At 46.0% G+C, this 24,600-nt stretch overlaps 2 protein-coding genes across 2 annotated transcripts; one reads left to right on the forward strand and one right to left on the reverse strand.

Annotated features, from left to right (window-relative positions):
- Positions 1–957: 957 nt before the first annotated feature.
- On the reverse strand, positions 958–20,007 carry CENPT (centromere protein T). Its single transcript, XM_062621316.1, is given in 14 exon segments — positions 958–1,314; positions 2,805–2,909; positions 3,674–3,841; positions 4,618–4,708; positions 7,305–7,502; positions 8,242–8,310; positions 10,027–10,275; positions 10,737–10,879; positions 12,662–12,692; positions 14,226–14,359; positions 16,992–17,103; positions 18,234–18,351; positions 19,470–19,686; positions 19,811–20,007. Coding segments are annotated over 14 exon segments (1,992 nt in total). The 3' UTR covers positions 958–1,154.
- THAP11 (THAP domain containing 11) lies at positions 19,954–22,810 on the forward strand. Its single transcript, XM_062621238.1, has one exon. The coding sequence runs from the start codon at positions 20,006–20,008 to the stop codon at positions 20,720–20,722; it is 717 nt and encodes a 238-aa protein (XP_062477222.1). The 5' UTR covers positions 19,954–20,005; the 3' UTR covers positions 20,723–22,810.
- Positions 22,811–24,600: the final 1,790 nt, after the last annotated feature.

The following is a 24,600-nucleotide window of genomic DNA, read 5'->3' on the forward strand; positions in this document are numbered from 1 at the left end:
AATTCCTGCTTTATAGTGAGAATCACTGGTATTTCGTTAAGAATTCATTCAGGACACCTTCATCTTTGAGCCGTGGGCAAATGCCATAGGACTGCAAAGTGTGAAATAACTAAAAGGTCATCATCTCTTCATCCTCCCCACACTTTCAAACAAAAAAGGCTTCTGCCTAAATAACTAGACCCATGAAGAGCCACAGTCAATAATGCCCCTCATGTGGGAGCACACATATAGTGTTCCTGGGCAACAGGCAAGGCCAATCCTATGCCACAGGGAAGGTACACAGCTGAATGTCCCATTCTCAGCAGAGTCTCTTCCAGGGACCAAGCAACAAAGCAGGAATACATACAATAAAGTCACCCCAAATTGCAGCACATCATGCTCTGGAGCCTTCAGCATGAGCACAACCTGCACTCATCCTCCTCCCACCATACTTTGACTTCGGAGTTATATGCTGAGGCCTATGGGCCGATTCATTTTTCCCTCATGTTCCCTACATTGGGACAGAGATGAGCTGGTTGTGAAGGGATAGAGGGAAACAAGAGCTCTGAGGTCAGGTCAGCAGGGCAAGGTATGACCTGCAGTGCTTCCCAGACACTTTCCTTCATCAGCCTTGGATGAACAAAGGGCAGCTTATTCACTCCCATTTTACCAGGTGGACACTGTGAAGTAGTTATTTCACTCTCTTTTCATATCTAAATTAAGACCCATCAAGGTCTTATAGATGTTGTACAAAGTTTAGGCAGGCTTTTATTCCTAAGCAGGTTCAATCCAAAGTAAAGCAGCAAGCCCCATCCAAGCTGGCCTTGAACACTGCCAGGGATGGGGCAGCTACAGCTTCTCTGGGCAACCTGTGCCAGTGCCTCAGCACCCTCACAGGGAAAAACTTCCCAAGATCTCATCTCAGTCTTCCCTCTGTCAGCTTAAATGCAGCAGCCTTTCAGCCCACTTCCATGAGCAGCATTTGCATTGTGCAGAACATACTTTATTTATTATGATGCACAAATATTCAAAGGTTACAACAAATTCAGGATAGTCAAATTATTTGTGTAACAACTGGTGACAGACACAGCACAACATCATCTCCAGAAAACGTCGACCGCTCACTGCCCCACTGGTTACTGGTAGAAAACCATTGCACGGAGCAGTGCCAGCCATCAGGCATCTTTTCACAGCCTGCGCCTGCTGCTGCGTTTAATTTCAGGGATCACTTTATTTCCACTCACAGCAACTGGAATCAGGAGCTTCCTGTAATCCAGAGGGAGGTGACGCTCAATCAGCACACGCAGAGGTATCTCATCTGTCACCAGCCTTTGCCTTGGTTCAGAAAGAGGAGAGCAGAGAAGACAGTCGTTAGTGAAAAGTGTTTCTACTCAAGAGTAAAATTTGTAAAGTTTCTTGCAGTGGCTGTTTTGCATTTCACAGCTGAAATGCTGTGGCTGCTGCGACAGATACAGGCTCCTACTTGCAGGCAATTCTCCAGGTCCTGCGCACAGCGCAGAGCCCAAGCTCACCTACACACACAGGGACACAGCAGCTAACTGCAGGAGCTCCCACAGAACTACATTCTCACCATGGCAAGGGCCAGCACATGGACATACACCTCTGCCAGGGCCTCACCACCCTCACAGGGAAGAGCTTCTTCCTGAAGTCTCATCTCAAATCTCCCCTCTGTCAGGTCAAAGCCATTCCCCTTTGTCCTGTCCCTACAGGCCCTTGTCAAAAGCCCCTAGACATCTACAAAAAGGTAAAATATGTGTTCAGAATCCTCAACCATGGCCAACAAAACCAAGTTTCTCAGCCTGTTCATACTAACATCAGGACACACCTCTCAGGTGGGAAAATTAAAATCTCCAGATCAGGACAGCAACAGGTGATTATTTCTAACCAACAGCCCCAGGTCCATCACACAGGCCCATGCAAAACCAACGCCCTCAACCAGGCATGCCCTGCACAATCCCTCAGATGACTTTAACATCCCATCTGAAACTCAGTGGAAACAAGGAATAATAACCTGGAGTGATGACTTGAAATGCGTGATGACTGTTTTGGGCCCCTCTGAAGAGGGCTCCCAAGCCAAGAGCACATTCCTGTGTTTTGGTAACAGCACAGAGTAAATTCAGGCATGAGATGGTGCAGCTGAGGGAGACCCCAGGGAAGAACAGCAATGACGAAGCTCTGAGAACCATCCCTCCAGGCTGCTGGCCAGGGAGCACCACTGCCGGGAGAGGCCAGCCCTGGCCTCCCAGGCCAGAGGTTCCTTCTGCTCTGCAGAAGAGCTGCCAGGTTGAACCCCAAGTACCAGCAGCTGCAGCAGCAGGGAGAGTGGGGTGTTGTTTGTAAGAGTTAAGTGATTAGATCAGAGCAGGACATGTGGAAATGCTCACACTGTTTCCATTGCAAGTACTTTTAGCAGAAGTCACTCAAGGATGCAAACGATGCAGCCCAACCTCACACTTGCTGCTACTCTGCTTTATGACTAACACTACCTATTTTGCAGCTGTAACTGCTTCACCCCTGCATATATGGCCCTCCTCTTGCTACTAGTTTCTCAGATGACTCCTTGTGCTCCCAACCCTTCACTACTTACTCTTGCCCTTCCACCACTGTGGAGTATAAAACCACAAGTCCACCAATTCCCTCCTGGGACAGAAGGCCAAGTGGCATTGTAAAGAGTAAATCACACAATACCACGCTTACTGCTGAAATACTTAACTGCTAGTGCACACTCTGGCAATGATTGTTTTACTGGGCTATCAAAGCACCACATAAGATTACTTACAGGTTAAAGACAACCCTCCTGTTACCTTCTCATGAGGACTTCTACGTCAGACACTTCCACTGTCTTCCTTCCGGCATGGCTGGCGAAAGCTGTCAGATCACTCCAGAGCTGCTTGAAGTATTTCTCGGTGCTGAAGGAGGATTGAGGTCAGGCTGTGGAGTGTGTGAGCACCAGCTACTCACCCACTTCCGTAGGGCAAACTGCACCAGAGCTGCTCACTGTGCAGGTCACAGCCTGTCACTGAAAACTGTGGGAGAAGAAACTCCAGCCCAGGAACAAAGTTTGGCTTCTTAGTCTGGGTGCCCTGGAACTTTACAGCCAAGACAGCTGCGAACGAGTTGCACGACTGCATCCAGAACCCCTCCCAAACTGCCCACACGTGCAAGAACAGGGGTTAACCCCAGGGGAAAACCAGCACTGAGGACCAGACTGTTGGCTCTTGCAGTATTGCTGTTCAAAGAACCCACAGGTCTTACTCATGAAGGTAACATGGTCCCTGAATTCAAGAAACTGAGAAAAAGAGATCCCAATGTAACAGTGCACAAGTGGGACACGTTCACCTTGCCCAGCACAAGAAGAGTTTTCCAGAGCCACAAGGAGACCAACATCACCTGCCATGTTTCTGTCCTGCTGATCAGAGCTCCTGTGACTGTCCCCACCTGAAGAGGGAGGGCTCTCTGCTTGCCAGAAGCCCTCCTGATGTGTTTGTTATTTCACGAGAGGACAAGGAGAAAACCAAACCAAACCAAACCAAAAACAAAACAAAAAAACACCACAACAACAAAACACCAAAAACACAACAGAGACCAAAAAACCCAAAACACCAAAAAACAAAACACAACACAAAAAAAACACTAAAATGAGTGAGAATGGAAGCAGTTTGTTGCCACTTACCATTTTTCAACAATTCTGAACGATTCTGTGGCCACTCGCATTTTTGCATAGTCCTTAAATACGCTCTTTATCAAACTACTTGGTATTTTAGGCTCCAATGTTTGTTTCCATGAGCACTTTAGAACTCGCTTTGCCTGCTGTGGCTGCAGAGGAGGCCTTTGAGGCAAAATGAAAATGCACACATCAAATGAACAAACACAGAGTAGAGGGAGAGAACACAGTGCTGATTTTGGGTAAACCTTATGCTGAATTGAAGGTGAAAGAACTACTTTGAGCTGTTAATTTTTTTCTCTCTCCCAATTCTTCAAATCCCCCATGCCCATGAAGTTCAGTTTGTGAACAGTTCACATGGCATCATGACCTTGGGAGAAGCAATCCAGCTTGAATTTCCCAAGATAAGCATGTCAGTATAACAAACAGTTGGCAAACCAGAGTTCTCTCCAGTATACCAATGAAGTTTTCATTGCATCCCTGTAGGACGTGTAGCAGGAGTGGACAAAGCCTGAGGCATCCGCAGGTCACCTCTATTCCACTGTCATAATTTTAACATAGTTACACTTCAGCAGAGTATCAAGGACTCCTTTTTCTAAATATATTTTACTATTCATGATTAGAGCAATCATCCAGCAACTCTGGAAGCATTATTCATCTCTGTTCCCAGCAGGAAAGGGCACAAGAATTTGGTTTTACCATTTACTGCTTCAATAAACAAACATATAAAGTCAAGGGCTAGAAAAGTTCCCCAGGCTCTATCAGTTGTTCTGATGACATTTGCTTGATAGACCTTTATTCAATTGCTAAACAGTGGCTGGACTCTCTGCTCCCTGCTGCAGCTGATAAACCACAGAACAACCAAGGCAGCAGGGCTCAACTCACTCCCCCTGGCATTCACGCCTCCCAGAGACACTTCTACCAGGCCACTGCTGAAGGTTGCTCATACTTACTCAGGAGCAGCAGGTTTTGCAAATGATGGAGTTAACAGTGGTGGCTTGTAGGCTGCAGCATGGACAAATGGGGGTGTCTTCATGAAATCCTCTGTGGACAAAATGTACTTAAGGAACTGGACTCTACTTTCAGAGCTCCTCAGCGGGCAGTGCTGTAGCCGCAGACAGAAGCCCAGCCAGCTTTTCACACACCAGCTCTGGTGCCACACTGCCTGTGCCCAGGCTGTGGCTCCACAGCACACTGAACCAGAGCAACTGCCTCCTGCTGCAATGCCACCCACCCCACCTGCTGCCACATCAGCTGGTAGCTTCCCTCGTGTGCTGGACACGCTCAGGGTCAGGCTGCAGGGGCTGTTGGCTGTGTGGACTGAGGCTGCCAAAGCTGCTGCCTCTTTTCCCATAGAGAGCTTCAAAGTCTGCAAGCTACCTCCTTACCATCCTGCTAAATCAGAGTCAATTGTCATTAACACAGGGATGTGTGCAGAGCAACAAAAACCACATTACAGGGGTCAGTCAATGAGTATCACAGAATCCCAGACTTGTTTGGGTTGGAAGGGACCTTAAAGCCCACCCAGTTCCAACCCCCAGCCACAGGCAGGGACACCTTCCACTAGATTAGGCTGCTCCAAGGCTCTGTCCAACCACTTCTTTGGGCAACCTGTTTCAGTTCCTCACCACCCTCACAATAAAGAACTTCTTCCTGATATCTAACCTTAATCTTCCCTGTTTCAGTTTAAACCCATCACCCCTTGTCCTGTCACTGCAGTCCCTGATGAAGAGTCCCTCTCCAGCATCCTTGTAGGCCCCTTTCAGATACTGGAAGGCTGCTATGAGGTCTCCACGCAGCTTCCCTTCTCCAGGCTGAACAGCCTCAACTTTCTCAGCCTGCCCTCATACGGGAGGTGCTCCAGTCCCCTGATCATCCCTGTGGCCCTCCTCTGGACTTGCTCCAACAGCTTCACATGCTCCTTATACCGAGAACACCAGAACTGCACACAGTACTCCAAGCGGGGTCTTCCCAGAGAGGAGCAGAGAGGGAGAATCCCCTCCCTCGAGCTGGTGCTCATGCTCTGGGCATGCAGCCCAGCATACGGCAGGGTTCTGGACTGCAAGTGCACACCGCTAGAGATCGTATGTGCATGCAGATGTTGCACATACATGCTAATACACACAGTGTGCTCACACACTGGCAGGTAACGTGTATGCTGAGGTTGGCACTGGCCAACACTCCAGCATGTCCAGGTACCTCTGGATGCCACCCCTTCCCTCCAATGTGTCAACTGCACCACACAGCTCGGTGTCATCAGCATACTTGCTGAGGGTGCTCAATCCCACTGTCTGTGTCACCAACAAAGATGTTAAACAGGAAGAGATGCTACTCTTTTTATTTCACCCAGCCAGCACCAATCTCTTGAGACCTTTCCTTCTCTTCATATAGCTGTGTTAAAAACAACCACACTGACACACTGCTGTGGACACCCTAAAAACCCTCATAGCTTTCCTTGTGGCAGAAATGTGCCAGCAAAACAGTCATCTTTGTGCCTTCCACACTGCACAAATACATACAGGCCTGACATCTCATTACAGCTGAATTTCCCCACAATGCCTCAAATCCTGGTAATGGGATTCTTTTAGGATGTCCTTAGTTCAGTTTTATGGCAGGGTGTATACTGTATGTCAAAAGACTTTAAGACCAGTGCCAAAACCATCACAAAACACACTCTGGACATTCTTAAACATGGCCTCAATCTAAGAGAAGTCAGTCTGATGTACGAGTTCTTCCAAAGGTCATAAGTACTCTTGGGGCAACAGAACAGATTGATGCAGTGTCTGAATGACTGTTTAGGAACAGACGTTTCTAGCTTTCTGGAAAACCAGCCTACTTTTTTGGTTAACTGGAAAGGAAATCTGTGGCTGCACATACAAAATACGGGGTTCTATATTAGCTTTCAAGTCCAGACTCATGAACAGCTGTGGAAGCAGCAGTTCCATGCTAAGACATTACAAAGTTAGTATGAAGTTAGGAGTCAGGAAAGAAGGAATAAAAGAGAAGGCTGCGTGGAGACCTCATAGCAGCCTTCCAGTATCTGAAGGGGGGCTATAGGGATGCTGGAATGAACTATTCATTAGGGACTGTAGTGACAGGACAAGGGTAACGGGTTAAAACTTAAACAGGGGAAGTTTAGATGGGATATAAGGAAGAAATTATTTACTGTAAGGGTGGTGAGGCACTGGAGTGGGTTGCCTAGGGAAGCTGTGAATGCTCCATCCCTGGTGGTGTTCAAGGCCAGGCTGGACAGAGCCTTGGGTGACATAGTTTAGTGTGAGGTGTCCATGCCCATGGCAGAGGGGTTGGAACTAGATGATCTCATGGTTCTTTCCAACCCTAACTATTATTTTATTCTATGATATCCCCATGTTGCTTCTATAAAACCACTTTACAATGTTTCATCTATTTGTGCACTTCCATTACTTTCAGCTTAAAATTACAAGATGATCTAGGTCCCTGAAGCACCTGATGAGGCAGTAAAATCTGGCCCTAGGAACAGCAGCCAACAGCTTACCCTGGACTACTTGATGGACTAAACAGTTAATAATGTTATTATCCTATATTGTTCCCTAATCTATCAAGAAATAATGGAAAAATTTCTCCAACTGCCTCTGCTACTGCTGAAGGTACTACTTACCTTCATTCTCAGTGTCTTCAGCTGCATCCTCATCAGACTCTTCTAGACTATCCAATTTTATCAAAATAGCCTGGTCCTCTAGTTCACCTGCTTGTTCAACAGCATCCTTCAAGGGCTCCATCTCAGATTTTTCAGAGAAGGTAGGATTAGAATGCTTACTCAGACTTCCAGCTCCAATACCTTGGGCAATCTCACACTCTAGATTTCCAAACAGGAGAAATACATCACTGAAACAAGTATCTTAGCCAAAATTTCAGAGCACTCATAAGAACAAAACCCAGCTTTCCATTCCTGACAATGGAAATGCCGCCAATTATATTCCTATCTTCAAGGATAAAGCATCAGCACACTAAACTAGACAAGCTAAAGCATTGAAAACCCTCAGCTTTTCCCTCTGGTACATCTAGGTGTCAAACAAAACAAAACAAAAAAAACAGCAGTTGGTAATGTGGAGCAGACCATGAGGTTTGAGTGCAATTTTTATCTGAGCTCCTTTGGAAATGAACTCCCTTTAGTAAGTGCTTTTATCTCAAAAAAAGTCTTACCAAAGCCTTAATACAGCATGTTGAACACAGAAGACCCAACAATTCAGGGAAAGTAACTTGGGAGTTCCTGATTTGTGAACACACTCAGAAGATCTCCAAATTTTATCAATCTCTGCCTGATTCTAGAACTTCCAGTGGTAAATTTTAACTGAAGATGCCTTCTGCAATTATATATTTCTAAACACTATTGCCAAAGCAATTTTGATTCCCATTTGAGCAGAATGTAATCTTTCATCTTAAAATGCTTAAAATTAGTTTGCTATTTTCCCAGTATTTAGCCCAGATTCCAGAATGCAAACAGAGTTAACAAGTATCTCTCCCAGCAATGATGCCAACAATGCATCTTTAGACATCTCTGGCATTACAGATTCAGTATCAGAGGTTGTCCTCACCAGCTTCAGGAGAGCCGTGGTATTCAATGCCTCCTTCTGCTATTCCCTCTTCTTCTGAAGGGGCTGCTTCTGTGAAAGAAACAATGGAAAAGACTTAAAAAGGATCCTAAACTGGATCTTCATTACTTACTAGAAGGCACCCTTCAAGCTCTTGTCTAAAAAGATGCTGGTTAGTACTGAAGAAAGATAACAGCCAACATGGCTTAAATAATTATAGTAAAGCATTAGAATGTATACAAACCAAAAGGATGATTAGCCAGATGCATTCCTTGCCAGGAGGGAGCTATTCATCTTTCCTTTGGGAAGATGATCAGTACTATGGACCTATCAAAACATATGAACCTATACTTCATTTGCAGAACTGTGAACAGAGAAAATACTGACAAGAAAACACATGAGCAAGTCACAGCCTCCTTTGAGAAAGCTTGTCTGGAAATGCGCACAGCATCAGTCTCTCTCTGATGAGACTTCAATTACTTTATCTCTAGCATCTACTGCACAATTAAATCTTGATTTCACTCTGTGAGTCACCTAAAAAACTCTTAATCAGATTAAAGCACTGCATTCCCTTCTAACACTGAAAGCACTTCTTACCCTCTCTGAAATTCTCTTCCTGATCCACTCTGTCAACTGTCTTAGCTATCTCTTCTTCTGTATCACTTACATCTATGACCTTAATTATATGGGCCACAACATCTCCCAAAGACTTGCTGAAAGCTCTCTTAGGCTTTCAAGTGACTGGGGACCCCAAACATTTACTTGAACTTCTGGACGGCAAAGAGGAGCTCCGTCTATTAACAGCTAGTAATCGAGAGCATTAATGTGCCCCTAGTCTCTTTTTAAACTTTCTTTTCACTTTCCTGCTAAGTAAAAAAAAAACAATCACACAGAGAGAAGTGCACACAAGAAAACATTCCTTCTTTACATGGAACAGCTCAGAGTTCACACTGAATCTCAGGAAACAGTTGGAGAAGTCCTTGCAACTATTTTTCCAGCTCAAACTGTGGAGCAACACTGGCATCAGCTACCTTTGGTAAAACAGCAGAACTAGGTAACCATTTACATTTGACTGTAATGCCTTACAACCTCCAGCATCTTTCAGATACACTCTTAACCTCCTCCTCTTCCTCTCATTTGATCCAGTCCCCTATTCCATGTCCTCCATACTTACCTCCATGTTATCTATCCATTTGTCCTCACAGTGCCTACCACTGGACTCTTCAAAGCAACCAACTTTTTTCTATAGATCTCTTCTCTTGTCCCTTCAACACAACCTTTCCCTCCAGCATGCCACAGACAACCCTCCAGAAGCAGAGTATGTTGCAACAGTCCACTAGGAATTAATTCATTTCTAAGGTTTCCAGGGCAAGAACTCTTCTCCTGGCTTGAGCAGTACTGAATTCACCAACCATTTTTTAAATACCATGGCCCTTTTGAAAAAGGATCATAAAAAAACCCTAAATGAAACATCAGCTGTCCATACTTCATGGAAAGCATAGGGAGCTTTGACTGACAGTGTAAAGCAGATAGAGCCTAGCTCTTTTTAGTGGTGCCCAGTTCCAGGAGAAGAAGTAACCTGTACAGACTCGAACACAGGAGGCTCTGAACATCAGGAAACAATTTTTCCCTGTGAGGGTGACTGATACCTGGGCAACCTGCTATGGGTGACCCTACTGGAGCAGAGGGGTTGGAGAAGATGACCTTGAGAGGTCCCTTCCTATCTTAACCATCCTGTGATTTCAGATATTACCTGCTAAGCCCCAAGGCCTAACCCATAGTACTCGCTGCCAACCACCACTTCTTCTGAAACAGAGAGCTGACCCATTGAGTTAGTCCACTGGGAATGATCTTGCTTACTTTCTGGTGGGTTTTCAGGCGATTTTGAAGATACAGGAGTCATACTGTCAACATGCTCATGATCAAGGACTAAGTCCTGAGAATATCCTTGGGCCCTTCTCTTGCATGTACCCACACTTGTCAGCATGGCTGTCTGACTTCCAGGCGACATTTCTGAGTCCACAAGATAGCTCTGTGCTGTTCAGAAAGTTTTAAAACAAGTTTTATGTGAAAAAGTGTTTAAGGTCCCAGGAGATACGTTTACTACCAGGACTTGCATAATACAAAATTGAAATCATTCAACCAAATTTTATTAATCCTCCACAGATCAAAACCTGAAACGTTATCACCATACTTCAGTGTCCCAAACTTTCTCCACTAAAGTGTCTCCCCAGTACCCGCAGTTACAAACATGATATCAAATGATTCCTGGTATAAATCACTAAAATGGGTAGAGCACATACTTAAGCACATAGAATCAAAGCAAGTACAGATACAGAGCCTCATTCTAATCTTGCTTCCAAAATTATACTGGATTTTGTGAGCGTGCTAGTACCCTTTAAACCATAAAATACAGACTGCACTTCAGAAACTGCTTCTACAAGCCACGTTATAGAAGGCACTCCCTCCCAAAACGAAAGGAAGAACATGAAAGAAACCTTTTCTCCTCAGCATGTCCTGTTCCACTTTGTCTTCAAAAGCTTTTATGTCAACAGGTTTGCGATTATTTGGCCTCCGGCGCAGGTGTCTCCTTTCAACAGTGTCTGGCTTGACCATGTATCCAAGAGACATGCTAAGAGATCTGTCAAAAGAGGAAGGAAAAAATTTTCCAAGCTTACATACTCCTTTTTACTCTCAGATTACTAACATGGTGCCAGTAACAGCAAGACAATTATTATCATAATCATTATCAATTATTATAATCATTATCACAATTATTATCAGTTCTTATCACAAATCCCTTAGGTAAGAGAGATTTCCCCCCCAAAACCTTGAAGATTACATGCCAGCCAACTTTAAACAAATAGTTTAATTCCATGATACCGCATAACAGCAGGGTGTATGTTAGAGACCAGGAAACAGCCTGCAGCCTCAAGAGGGCTGCAACAACACATCTGATGAAAGGTTCAGGAATTTTAGAAGTTTTAAAGAACAGAAAGAAGAAAAAAAAAAGGGGGGGGGGGAAATAAATGCTTGAGACTCAAGCTGTCCTCTAGATGACAGCAGGTTGCTAGGAGGACTTCAGACCAAGTCTAAGAAGCTGCTTAGTATCAGTATTCACAATTAAGTGCAGCTACCAACACACTGTAACTTTTTCAGACAGGAGCTAAGATAGCAACCTGCAAAGCACAGGAAGAGATGTACCTCATTGTAAATTTTTTGCATCATAAAGAAACTGGCCATGCTCAGCTACCTTTGTTCCCTCTCTCAAGGCAGCCTAATGAAAAAGGGGGCTCAAGAGGATTCATAGGTACATACACTGAAAGGCAGGAAAGGTGCTGGTGCACCACCATGACACAAATGGCATGGAATAGGTGGGTAGGTAGGCAGGCACTGTCCTGGTTTTGGCTGGGACAGTTATTTCTCTTCCCAGTAGCTCGTGCAGTTCTGCGTTTCTGCTTTAGTTTAAGAACAATGCTGACCATAACGATGGTTTAGTTATTGCTCAGTAGTGCTTCCCCTGATCAAGGACTTTTCAATCTCATGCACTGCCAGTGAGGAGGGGCACAAGAAACCAGGAGGGACACCTACCCCAAACCACCCAAAGGGGTATTCCACACCACAAAGCATCATGCTTGGGATAGAAACTGGGGGGAGCTGACAGGAGGCACTGACTGCTGCTGGGGACTGGTCAGCTGGTGGTGAGCAACTGTGCTGTGCATCACTTGAGGTTTGGGGGGGGAAGTTTATTCCTTCCTCTCTCTTTACCATTATTATTATTGTATTATTATGTTTTACTTTTATTTCTATTACTAAACTGTTCTTATCTCAACCCATGGGATTTTAGAATGTAGCCCTCTGCAACAGCCTTGTGTGGGGCCACAGACAAGGGCTGCAGTGAGAAAGGTGAATTAATTTGCTAATTATGCCTAGGATCATTAGCAAAGTGCATGGGCAACACAGCAAAAGAAGCTTTCTGACTTGCAAAGAAGCTTCTAAAAGTTCAGGGAAGCTGGACTAAAGATTACATAGATGCAACTTATGTGATGAGACAATTAACAGGCAGAGATAATTAAATATGCTAAGGTCTACTACGTACTGATTTATTTTTGGAAACATGAGAATTAAAGGAAAGAAGCAGTGATCCGACTGAGTAAAGAGACGAGCGATAGCAGCAATTCGAGCTAGCCCAACCTGAGTATACAAGGCAGAACCACAGTTTCTGAAAATCACAAGGTGTGTAGTGTGACATGTTCAAATGCCATCACTGGGGGAGGGGGGAAAATATGATTGTGTTATTAGTGACACAGTCCTTCATCATGCACCCAGGTGTCTATACTGCTTTTCCCAACTACAGAGATGATGAATCAAGGCAGCTATAGTTTGGACAGCTAGGAGTAAAGACGTTTTAGTTTAAACTCACCCAGCCACAGCGCTGTCCAGCAGTGATGGAGCTAGAAAACATTGGTGATATGTTAGCTAAGAAAGCACAGCAGGTGAGAAATTACTCTCTACTCTACAGGCTACAGGAGCAACCCAATGGTCCTCCTTCTATGTGCCACAATTCTCAGAAGTTTCATTTTAGAGAGAACAGAATTAAACGATGGGTTCACTTTACAAATTCCTGTCTTCATTTCAGAACTGTGTATGAGAATTCTAATAAGCAGGTTCTGAAAGGGTAATAAAAGTTATTTCAAAGAAAACTGAATATGGGACATGCCCTACCACTCAATAATATTATTCTTACATTTATAGCAAGATGCTAGGCTAGGGCCTCAGTCATAAGCACCCTGCAGCAACACAAACCAAACATTAAAGCGTTTGAAAACTTTAGAAGTAGATTATGTATAAAACTGTAACACAAACTTGTTCTACTCATGAATTCCCCAAAATACGCAGAAAGCAGATCTGGAGAGCAGTGACAAAATCACACTCATGCTAGAAAATACTGGAGCATGCAGCGGTCTGCTTTTCAGAGCTGCCTATATTTTACCAGAACATGTTCAGACCAGGTACAAGGCTAAAGACAGACAAGCTGATTTTTTTGACCACAGGTGAGTCGTGGTGGGATTCATCTCCAGATTAAAGTATCCAAACACAGGTGTCTATGGTCCCATTACAGCCAAGCACCATTAATCAAATGTAGGTGTCTACTTTAAGGTAGGCTAAATCACCCTCCATATTCCATTGACCAGACCTCCTCTAAACTTCAGGAGGACTCCAGTTACCTTATATACACACAGGCACAGAGCACCTGTAATTTGGCCCTGAGGTCTCTAATTTGGAGTTGAATCCCATTCCCAAATTCTACTCCAGTTTCTACTGCCAATAGGATATGTAAACTAAGGGGAGATGTTTTAACTGTCCTTGTTAAACTGCAACTAAAATTAAAATTTTACTTACCAAATTTTGCATATTTGTATTTACATGGAAGACTCGATCCAATATAAAACACTGTATCTTTTATAAAGCTATAAGATCCTTCTTTCCCAAACAAGAACTTTATAACTTATTTGATGTAACTGCAGCCAAGTTGGCAGCTTGCTGTATTTTCAAGTTTCTGGAACTGAGGGAAAGATAGGGATTGCTTTCTGTGGAGATACTTCAAAACTCAAAGAACACCCAGCTGTTTGGTTTTAGTCAAACTCTGAGTTAAGTTGTAAGGCCTGAACTCAAGTTACCCAGGCTGCAAGGCCTAACCTTAGGTTACTAAAGGACAGCTATGTGCAGTAGAACAAGGAACTTGGCATTTGCTCAAGGTTAACAAGACGTAGAAGCGGGATGGGAAAACTGTAAGATGTGTGCAAAAAGTAACAAATGGACAAGCTTTCAGTTAACCTATTATCTACTTCGAAAATGTGCGGACGGCACTTTTGAGCCAATCAGAATCTATACTGGTTACATCAGCTAATTGGCAATCGCTTCATCACATTGATCATCTCTACGTTGTCCGTGACTCCCGCGTCAGTTTTTCACTGTGGCCTTACCTTGGTTCTGGACAAGTTGTTGGCTTACTGCTCTCTCAAATTCAGAAATTCTGAGTTGCTTTCTCTTCTTATTCATAAGAGGTGTGAAGACAGCTCTCTCCTCAGGAACAAGCTCTGGCAGCTGCATTTCCTCCCTGCCAACACAAACCAAGCCTTTAACAGAGGATGATATTATCACATAGCTACCCTAGAAAGGCCCCTGTAATGCCACTGAAAATCAAAATATTTTGACCCTGCTGCAGCAGAATTAAGGAACTAAGTGATCAGTTTGGCAAATGCAGGGAACATGTCATTCCCTCCTACTAAACCAAAGTAAATTTCACAAGGAGAATCAAAACTTGAGTTATATTCAAAACAGCAAGGTTCAGAAAGATCAGAGTAAAAGCTTGAAAAAGCTGCTCCATAGCACTCTCCTCCTAACAGCCCACAGGAGCAATTGGGCTTGGCAATGATTACAATGTAAACCACAGAATCCCAAATTGGTTTCGTTTGGAAGGGACCTCAAAGCTCATCCAGTTCCAACCCCCTGCTACAGGCAGAAACACCTTCCACTAGACCAGGTTGCTCCAAGGCCCATCCAAGCTGGCCTTGAACACTGCCAGGGATGGGGCAGCCACAGCTTCTCTGGGCAAGCTGTGCCAGTGCCTCAGCACCCTCACAGGGAAGAACTTCTGACAAAGTTCTCCCCTGTTTAAGTTTCAACCCATCACCCCTTGTCCTATCACTACGGTCACTGATGAAGAGTCCCTCTCCTGCATCCAAAGAGGGATGAAATGAAAAAGCCATCATCACGAAACAACAGTAGGTACAACAAAGCACAGTGGTACATGGAATGGACATGTCATATCCCAGCCAGGCAGTGGGTCAAGATCAGGAAGTAAGTTCCTGTTTTGTTGTCCCCCTTTTGTGGTAAGTTACAAGAGTCTCCTTCTCATGAAGGTCACGTTCAGGCAGTGAGCTGCTGACAGCACCCCACCGAATTGCAAGACCATCGCGTTCACAAATCTGTTCCCCTTACAAATCACATTCTCTACCACTCAGAAGTGTAGCCAAGTTTCATTTCTTATAATGTAAGCCTAAAGTGTTAGAATTAACTGGCTTGTAATGGGGAAAAGACGGTTGTTTTTTTTTCATATCTCTCCTGGAATCTGCTATTACAGCTAAGGAAGGCAGTGCCTGTGCAAACAAAGGAAAGCCCATATCAACTAAAGGAAGGTTGCGAGAAAGGAATTAAAACAAAAAGTCTACATCTATTTACATTCTATGACCAGCTAACACATGGAATATAGAACTCTACAAGGATCAGCTGGCTTGGCTTTTCAATTGAGAAAGGCTGAGGAAAAGCACAAAGAGGTTCAAGAACTACAACAAGCAAAATCATGAAGGAACTAAAATAATATTGCTCTTTGTTTTGGATTTAAGAAAAAAAAGAACAAAATACAAATCAACAAGCTGCTACACTTACAGAAAACTAAGGTGTTTCTTCCTCTATTAAAATATCTATAGAAGTTCACTTAGTATTTCGCATGACCTTATTTAAGGCTGCTTGTGGTCAATGTAAAGAGTTTAGCTATAAAGACAAAGGAAATCACATCATTTAGAACTGTTTTGCAGTAAGCAAAAATGGGCACCAGTGTTGTGACAAAACTGGTTGAAGCAAATTAACTTACCATCACTACTGGCTTTCTTCTGTTTCATAATGAAGTCAATGAACCATACTTTAGCCTCTCCAATTCAGCCAGGCCTAGTAACTTAAAACATTAATGGAAGCTAATGACTAAAAGCAGCTGAGCTCCAAACCACTCTACAGGAAGAAAGTTATCCTGAGCAGTCCAAAACAAGGACAATCAAGAAGCAGCAAAACTGTACAAAGCTACAGAAGCCTGTGCTCTGAATATAAGACATGGCAGTCACTCGTTAAGAACTAGAACTGTCAGCATGCAACTTGGAGCCTCAAAGAGATCCAAGAACTTCTTTAGTACGTCACAGATAACTGAGAAAAGTACATTCCCACCAAGAGATTTTCGATCTTCAGACTTGACAGGCTGAGAGAGCTGGACTTTTTCAACCTGAAGAGAAGGCTCCTAAAGGGGAGACCTTAGAGCAGCTCCAGTGCCTAAAGGGGCTACAAGAAACCTGGAGAGGGGCTTTGGACAAGGGTCTGTAGGGACAGGACAGGGGGGAATGGCTTTAACCTGACAGAGGGGAAACTGAGATGAGATCTTAGGCAGAAGTTCTTCCCTGTGAGGGTGCTGAGGCCCTGGCATAGGTTGCCCAGAGGAGCTATGGCTGGCACAGGCTGCCCAGAGGAGCTGTGGCTGTCCATCCCTGGCAGTGTTCAAGGCCAGCTTTGACAGGTCTTGGAGCAACCTGCTCTAGTGGAAGGTGTCTCTACCTGTAGCAGGGGGTTGGAACTGGATGAGCTTTAAGGTCTCTTCCAACCCAAACCAGTCTGGGATTCTATGATTCTCCTGACCAGCACTTCCACTGCAGAAAGATATTCGAAGTCTGTATTTAAGAAGGTGGACTAAGCACAAGCCCACAGTATTTGCTTCTCAGTCCCTCAGTTCCAGTGATTCCTACGTGACTTTCAAAGCTGGAAAGGTATTCACGAAAATCTCACTGGACGGAACGCAATTCTGATCACTGAAACAGAAGCAGAGAAATCCTGTACCCCAGTCCCATCATTGGAACTGCAGCTATAGTGTACAAAAAAAAAAAAAAAAAAAAGGAGAAATCAAAGTAAAAATGTTAACAATTAGTTACATGCTGGAAAGCCTCCCAGTTGGGAGTTCTGCTTGAGCTTCTTCTTCTTCTGCTGCCGCTTCTGGTTCTTCATGTTTTGCTATGTCAGGTACCACAGGTGAAGCTGGTGGAACTGCCAACAAACCAAAACATTATTTTTCACAGTTCAATCCAGCAAGAACACCAGAATGCAGCAGAGTGACAAACCTACACTATATTCTGTAAGTTACATGTATTAATGGGTTAAAAGAACTGGTTAAAACTATTGGGTTCTACTCAGAAGCATGGCTTGTACAGTGATAAACCCAACAGAGTCCTGTATGCTGGAGTTTGTGATAGTGTGTGCTTCTGTGATTTATTCATGGTCCTAAAGGTAAAGGCAGCACAAGGATTAGGTGCTTGGTCCCAGGATAATTACATTAAGTGAAGAGGGTTTTCATGAATATGACTTTGCCAGTGCAAGACCTGGTCTTTGAGACAGAGCTGCATCACCTGTCCTCATTCAGCTGCCACTGAAGTGATTCCTCTTTCACACTGTTGTGGTTCAAGCCCAGCTGGTAACTCAGCATCATGAAGCCACTTGCTCACTCCTTCCTCTTCCCCTCCCACCTCCAGGTGGGATGGGGAGGAAAATCTGAAGAATGTAAACCCCACGGGTTGAGATAACATCAGTTTGATAACTGAAGTATAATATTAAACTACTACTAATAATAAGGGAAATAACAAGGGGAAAGAATATAAAACTAAAAGGGAAAGGGGAAAAAACCCAATAAATACAAGTGATGTCCAACACAATTGCTCAGCACTTGACCTATATCCAGCCCAACCCGAGCAGCAATCTGGGCCTTCTGGGTGACTCCCCCAGTTTATATACTGGGTATGACATGCTATGGTATGGAATACTCCTTTGGTTAGTTTGGGTCAAGTGTTCTGTTAGTGCTTCCTCACGGCTTCTTGTGCCTCTCATCACTGGCAAAGCATGAGACTGAAAAGTCCTTGCTACTGAGCAACAACTAAAACATTGGTGTGTTACCAGCATTGTTCTCAGACTAAACCCCAAACACAGCACTACACCAGCTACCGGGAAGGAAAAAGATAACTGTTACAGCCAAAGCCAGGACATACATACATTGGCCATACAAGGGTCTGTATTTCTGTTCGATGTAACAGGGTAAGAACAAGCTACAGAAGAACATCTATTCTCAGCTCCACCAAAATATTGTCCTTCTCCTCTCTGCTTTCCTGAAAATAAAGGATACTTACGGCTGTGGATGATTTTCTTGATCAAAGTCCGTGGTGTGTCACTGATATCACACAACAGCGGCCCCAGCCCCACCAAAGTACTTCTGCCCAAATTCTTCTTTCCTGGATCAGCTCTGGTCTAAAGAGAGACATTAGACAAACACAACTCAAAAACTGTATTTTTATCACTAGAGATGACCCTTAGCATCAAAAGCATTCATCATGCATCCTCGAATAACAATCTAAGCTACTTAACACATCTTCCAAATTCCCAAACAAGTTGGAACAACGAAACACATTTGCTTTTTTAACAGTACTGTCATGTTGGTTCTGGACAGGAGACAATTCACAGTGATGCACAATCCCATCATAGACCAAAGCCTGAGAGACTTGAGGGCATGGCCTATGGCCCCTCATGTGAACCCCACAAAAAAACATAGCAGAACACAACCATAAGGGAGATGCAAGGCTCTCAGGGCCCTGGCTACTTGTAAAGTGCAGAATTCAGGGTCTTCAGCACGTTTTACACATTAAATGGACAAGGAGTGATGCAAAGGGTTAACCGATGTACAAGGTGGTTAGGGTTAAGCCCCTTGCTTAACAATGTTACTGCTTACTCAACAAATGCGTGCTCAACACTTATCGTGCTTGCTAGAACAGGGTGGGAGGGCCAAGGCTATTGATAAGAGGAAGGAACAGTCATGTGGTTCCTGTTCTCTGGACGCCTAAACTGGCTGAAATCACCTCTGCGGTTTGGACAGTGACTAAATCACCAGGGAACATGCGCAATGACTGGAGATGAAAAGTTCAGGGAAGACTCATTTACTTCATCTTGAGACCCTCCCCCACAACCACCAGGAGACACTATGCAAGCAAGGACCTTTTACCTCATTACAATACGAAGCGGGGATAGGTCATGAATATGTATAAGTGTGTTGTGTAATCTAATGCATATGTAATAGTTTAATAGATAGATAAGTTTAATAGATAAATATAGAGGTGAACAACGCTGGGGTGCGCATGCTTTTGGAGGAGAGATCTCCCATGCGCCTCAGCGATGAATAAGGCATACCTACTCTACAACTTGTAATGAGTTATGGAGTCTACCCGCGCATCAGGCACACCCTGGGCTCACCGGCCCGGCCGCGGGGTCCTCGCTCCTCTCGGGAAGGGCGGGCAGCGCGCGCCGGCCGGTCCCACCTGTGCTTTCTCTCCCTTTACTTCTTTCCATACCCTCTCCCCGGCCCCATCCATCACCTCGGCTGCCGCTCCGGTAGTCGAGCGGCGGACACGCACACCAGTAGCTCCCGTGGTCGAGCGGCGGGAGGATGAGCGGCGGACAGGCACACCGGTCGCTCCGGTAGTCGAGCGGCGGGACGATGAGCGGCGGGACGATGAGCGGCGGGCGGGAGCAGCGGCCGCTCCCGTGCTCGAGCGGCGGGCGGATAAGGGGCTGGCGGACATGGCGGGCGCTCTGGTGGTCAAGGGGCAGGCGGATATGGCGGCAGCTCCGGTGATCAAGCCGCCAGCAGACACCGCGACCGCTAAGGCGGGCGGTCACGGCAGCCTAAGGCGCGCGCGCGCGCGCGGCGCCTCACGGGAGCGGGCGGGGCCTTGGCAGGGCAGGTAGTTCCGGCTCGGCGTTATCGCCGTGGTGCATTGTGGTCCGCGTAGTTCCGGTGCGGCCGCGGCGGGCGGCGTCGGCCGGCGGCGAGAGGCCGCGGTTGGCCTTTAGTTCGGCGGCGCCCCCCCCCCCCCCCCCACCTCCCGCGGCCGTTTTCCCCCGCCCCGCCATGCCGGGCTTCACCTGCTGCGTGCCGGGCTGCTACAACAACTCGCACCGCGACAAGGCGCTGCACTTCTACACCTTCCCCAAGGACGAGGAGCTGCGGCGCCTCTGGCTGAAGAACGTCTCCCGGGCGGGCGTCAGCGGCTGCTTCAGCACCTTCCAGCCCACCACGGGCCACCGCGTCTGCAGCGAGCACTTCCAGGGCGGCCGCAAGTCCTACCTAGTGCGGGTCCCCACCATCTTTCCGCTGCGCGGCGTCAACGAGCGCAAGGCGCAGCGGGCCGCCCGCCGCCCCCGCCCCGCCGCCGCCGCTGCCGCCGCGCAGGGCCCCGCTGCTGCCGCTGCCGTCGCGGTCCCGGCAGGGGGCGCGGCCGAGGACGTGAAGCCTATCGACCTGACGGTGCAGGTGGAGCTCGGGCCCGGGGCCACCGTGGGGCCCGGCCCCGGGAGGCTACCGGCGGCAGGGGAGGAGGGCCCGTTGGAGGGCGGTCCCCCGGACCACTCATACTCGCTGTCGTCGGGCACCACGTCTGAGGAGCTGCTGAGGAAGTTGAACGAGCAGCGCGACATCATCGCGCTGCTGGAGGTGAAGATGAAGGAGATGAAGGGCAGCATCCGCCGCCTGCGCCTAGCCGAGGCCCAGCTCCGTGAGGAGATCCGCGAGAAGGATCGGCTGCTCCACGCCGCCAGCGCCGGAACCCGCAAGCGCCACGGCCTCTGAGGCTGCCGGCCCCCGGCGCGGGGCTCTGCACTTCGGAGCCTCCGCCGCCCTCGGGGAGGTGCCCTGGCAGAGCGGGGACGGCGCAGGCTGCGGCCCCCATCCCAGCCCTCTCTGCCTGGTTCCTCCTGTCTCCACCGAAGCATACCCGCGCCATAGGGATCTTCCTTCCTAGACGGGGCGGCCGCTGTCGCCTCAGTGCCAAGCCCCGTTACCGTTCTCCCCAAGCTTAGCACTGCGGGCGCCTGCCGGCGTCCCGCCTACAGCGGACCCATCAGCACCCTCCGTGCCGACAGTGGCAGAAACCGCTTCTCGTAGTGCGGATGGGATCCGTGTCACCACCAAGTGGAAGTAGGGTGTCGGTTTTCAGCAAATAAACTCGCCCGTGGTAAGTGAGGTAGCAGCAACACTACCCTGGAGAAGGCGCAGCTGGAAGCGTGGTTGGCACCGAGCCCTTCATAGAATGAACAAGGATGTCGTGTTTGGCCTTGCATAGCAGAGGCATGAGGAAAGCTTTATAAACCCTCTCAGGGTGATGTGTTTCTTCAGTAAATTACTGATGCCATAAAAGACTGCTGTTTCTAGAGTGACAGGATCCCTAGGTTAAAGAGTGCTTGTCGTATGTAGTTTCTGCTTACTCTGCAGTGCACATGTATTTGTTACAGATGTCTCAACACTGAGTAAGGATTACAGTCTGGTACAGAGTCCAGTGGCATTTGACAGCTGTAGTTTTATCTCATCAGCTTAAGAACTCCTCATGAAACGGAGGCTTTGTAACACGCTGGGATTGAAATCCTTGGCTTTCGTTCAGGATGGAACAGACGCAAAGCGAGTTTATCTGCAGTGGTTGCAAACCCTTGCTATCTAATCCTAAACTAGTCAGCATGACTAATAATCTGTACATTAGGCAAGACCTTACTGAAACATGCTTGTGTATTCTAAACTGAGATTTATAACTATTATAACAAACCATGTGAAATGATTGTGTAGTTTCTGGTTTTAGCCAGCGTTAGTCACTTTCAGCAACAGGAAACCAAATCAGCGTTGGCTAGTTAGAGGGTGGCATGAGGGCAGCAAGGCCACTCTTTGGGCTTGAATACACACTGCTGGTTAGCCGGTGGAACAGGTACCTCAGCACTTCAGAGTAGGAAGAGGGGTTATCTGATGCACCTCTGTAGCTCAGTGGCAGTGTGTATGTAAGGGGGTATGGCTTTACTAGCAGTGGGTGTTGAGAACAAGTGCAGTTCACCACAGTGTGCTCATAATTGCGCTAGAGGGAGGAACACCCAGGGGCCCCCCACCCTATGAGATCTTTCTCCCATGACCAGAGCACATTACACTTGCGAGGTCAGGATGCCAGTTTTGCGAAATTTTCTGGAAGTATTTTCTAAATGTAAGAAGTTATGTTTAGTTTGAAAATATTGTAAGCTTTGTAACCCTGGCTAACATAGCTTTACAACTGTGGGTTTTCTGACTGAAGAAAACGGCACAGTGGGATTTGGTCTGGTGATGGTGCAGCCCAGTCAGCTACAGGCGGCAGCTGTCACAGCCTGCTATGTGATGCATGGCTCTTTTTTCTATTAATGTGTACCAAGTTGGATGGTTGACTGTAAGGATACTACACATCTCTTTATGTGCTGTTTGCCATTATTTCATTTTAATTTATTTTTTCTGATCTGATACGTAGCTCTTAACTTCAGCTCCCTGATATCCTGATTTTCCTGTGAGTCAAGTAAAGCAGCAAGGTTTTGGATTAATTGGTTGGTTTGTTTTGGTTGGTTTTGTGTGGAAAGAAGGTACCTGATACACCATCTGATTTCACATATGTAATTAGTCCAGCAGATCTATGTGCTTCCATCAGGACAGCAGGCAGCACAACCTCTCTCCTCGCAAATGAGACTGGTTGTATGTCCTAGCTTCTTGAGAATGTGTGTGGCACAACACTCGTGGTACTTTTTCTACCATTGGAATGCACTTCAGGACGTTCAGCCCTTCAGCCCTGCTGGACTGGTTAACTGCCGGACTCTTGGACTTCTCCAGGTTACACTGAGGTGCTAACATGCTTAATTTTAATAAAATATATTTTGTTTTCATATGTCTCCTGTTTCTCTGCTGCATGTGTATATGTATATATATATATATATATACATATTTCTCAAAGGTTGTGGCTTGTCTTCTCTTTTGCAGTGTTTTTGTATTCCTCATGAACTCTACAGCTGCAACAGCATGAACAGCTTTACATTCATGTAGGGTGAGGAAGAGGAGTTTGAAGTCTGTCAGTACGTTACTGCCTGCCTACACAGGGGTTGGAGTTGGTTTGATGAGCAAATGGCTGTTGGGGCAGGGGAGCCCTAAACAGCCAGGAGGGATTTGAGCTTCCCTGCAGTGCTTTGGCTGGAGGGACAGTGCCAGTAGCCTCCGATGAGGCAACCTCATGCAGGGAACAGTGTGTAGTGGCTTTGGATTTTTAATCCCATTTCCCAAAGCTCCTAATGTCTGATTGTTTAGAGCTACGAGTCTCAAATCACTGTAAGCTGGAAAAAAAAATCAGCTGTGGCTCAAACATCGTATTTTTGAGTTAAACTGGAATGTTGAACAAAGCAGCATGACAAAAATGTACACTTTCTCCCATTTGCTGCTGTATCAAGCAAAGGAGCAGTCCTGGCAGTGAATTCAGAGGCTAACTCTGAATGAAGGCAGCTTACTGTGCTAATAAATAAACTGTTACTGCTCAGTGCAAATGCTTTTTCTTCAGCTCTTCACCTTTCTGCATCCTGTATCTAACTGATGAACATGTTTCCTCTGCCAGCCTTGCCAGATTCCTCTCTGTGTCTATTACCAAATGTTAGCATTATAAGACTTGAATAATGTTTATTTGAAATGACTTTTATGGTTCTAAGGGAAAGCCTTAATTTCATAACAGTCACTCCTGGAGATAAATACAGCTCTGTTTCTGGGTCCTGTAACTATTTTTAAGTTTTTCTGTAGCCTTTAACCCAGAGGGTTAATAATTTTATTTTACTTAAAATGATGCATTCTTGCTTAGCATCAGGCTGTGGAGCTCAAGCACCAACAACTCATGTATTCCCTAAGTGTTATGGTCCAAGTTCACCAGCTCAGCTTTCCAGTAACTCAAGGAATCTAGAAACAAAACTCCAACCATGGCACATTTGGCCATGCAATCTTAAAATCTGACAGCATGGATGAAGACAATGCAGCCTGCCCAGAACACGGAACGCTGCTAGACAGGCTGCCAGGTGGTTAGTGGCATTTTCACCATCTGCAGAAGGTTTCTGATTGTTCCTTCCCTGGTTTCTGAAGCTAGCTGACAATACCACACCAGGACTGGTTGAAGCTCAGGCTAGACTGAGTGAAAACAGCATTTTAACGTGCACACTCCTCATCTAACAGCTCTCTGCATCTGTACAAACCATGTGGTCCCCACCTCTGGGTTACATAACAAAGATCATTTTCTGAAGGTGGTGCACCTAATCACTTGTTTCTACCCATTGTTTGCATTTCCAAAGACTACCATTTTCGAGCTTTAATAAGATAAAATTAGTCTTTGTGAGAAGGGAGCTTTGGCCACAGAGCCCCTGTGAGAGACCAAAGTAGCCTGAGCTCTATGTTGAGTTCTTCACTATCTACGGGTGGATAGGGACAGAGTGGCTTCTACATGATGACTATAGGTAACAAGCAGAACCAAAAAGGAGAAAGGCAGAGAAGCTACTCTCCAATGCAAGCCCTCTCCTCTACGTGAAACCCTAACTGATTTCTCTGTATATACACTAGGCTTGCTCATTTCACCTCAGTATTGCTACCATTAAGTTACTGAGCAGATGACTTTTTCTGACTGTCCCATCCCACTTGGTGAGTGTGGG

Source organism: Pezoporus occidentalis, unplaced genomic scaffold (genome assembly GCF_034315485.1).
Source record: "Pezoporus occidentalis ecotype Australia unplaced genomic scaffold, CSIRO_AGI_Poc_V1 ctg229, whole genome shotgun sequence".
Lineage (NCBI taxonomy): Eukaryota > Metazoa > Chordata > Aves > Psittaciformes > Psittacidae > Pezoporus > Pezoporus occidentalis.

What these genes read in the sequence shown, in the direction of transcription:
- THAP11 (XM_062621238.1), top strand. Translation starts at nt 20,006, where the DNA reads ATGCCGGGCTTCACCTGCTGCGTGCCGGGCTGCTACAACAACTCGCAC.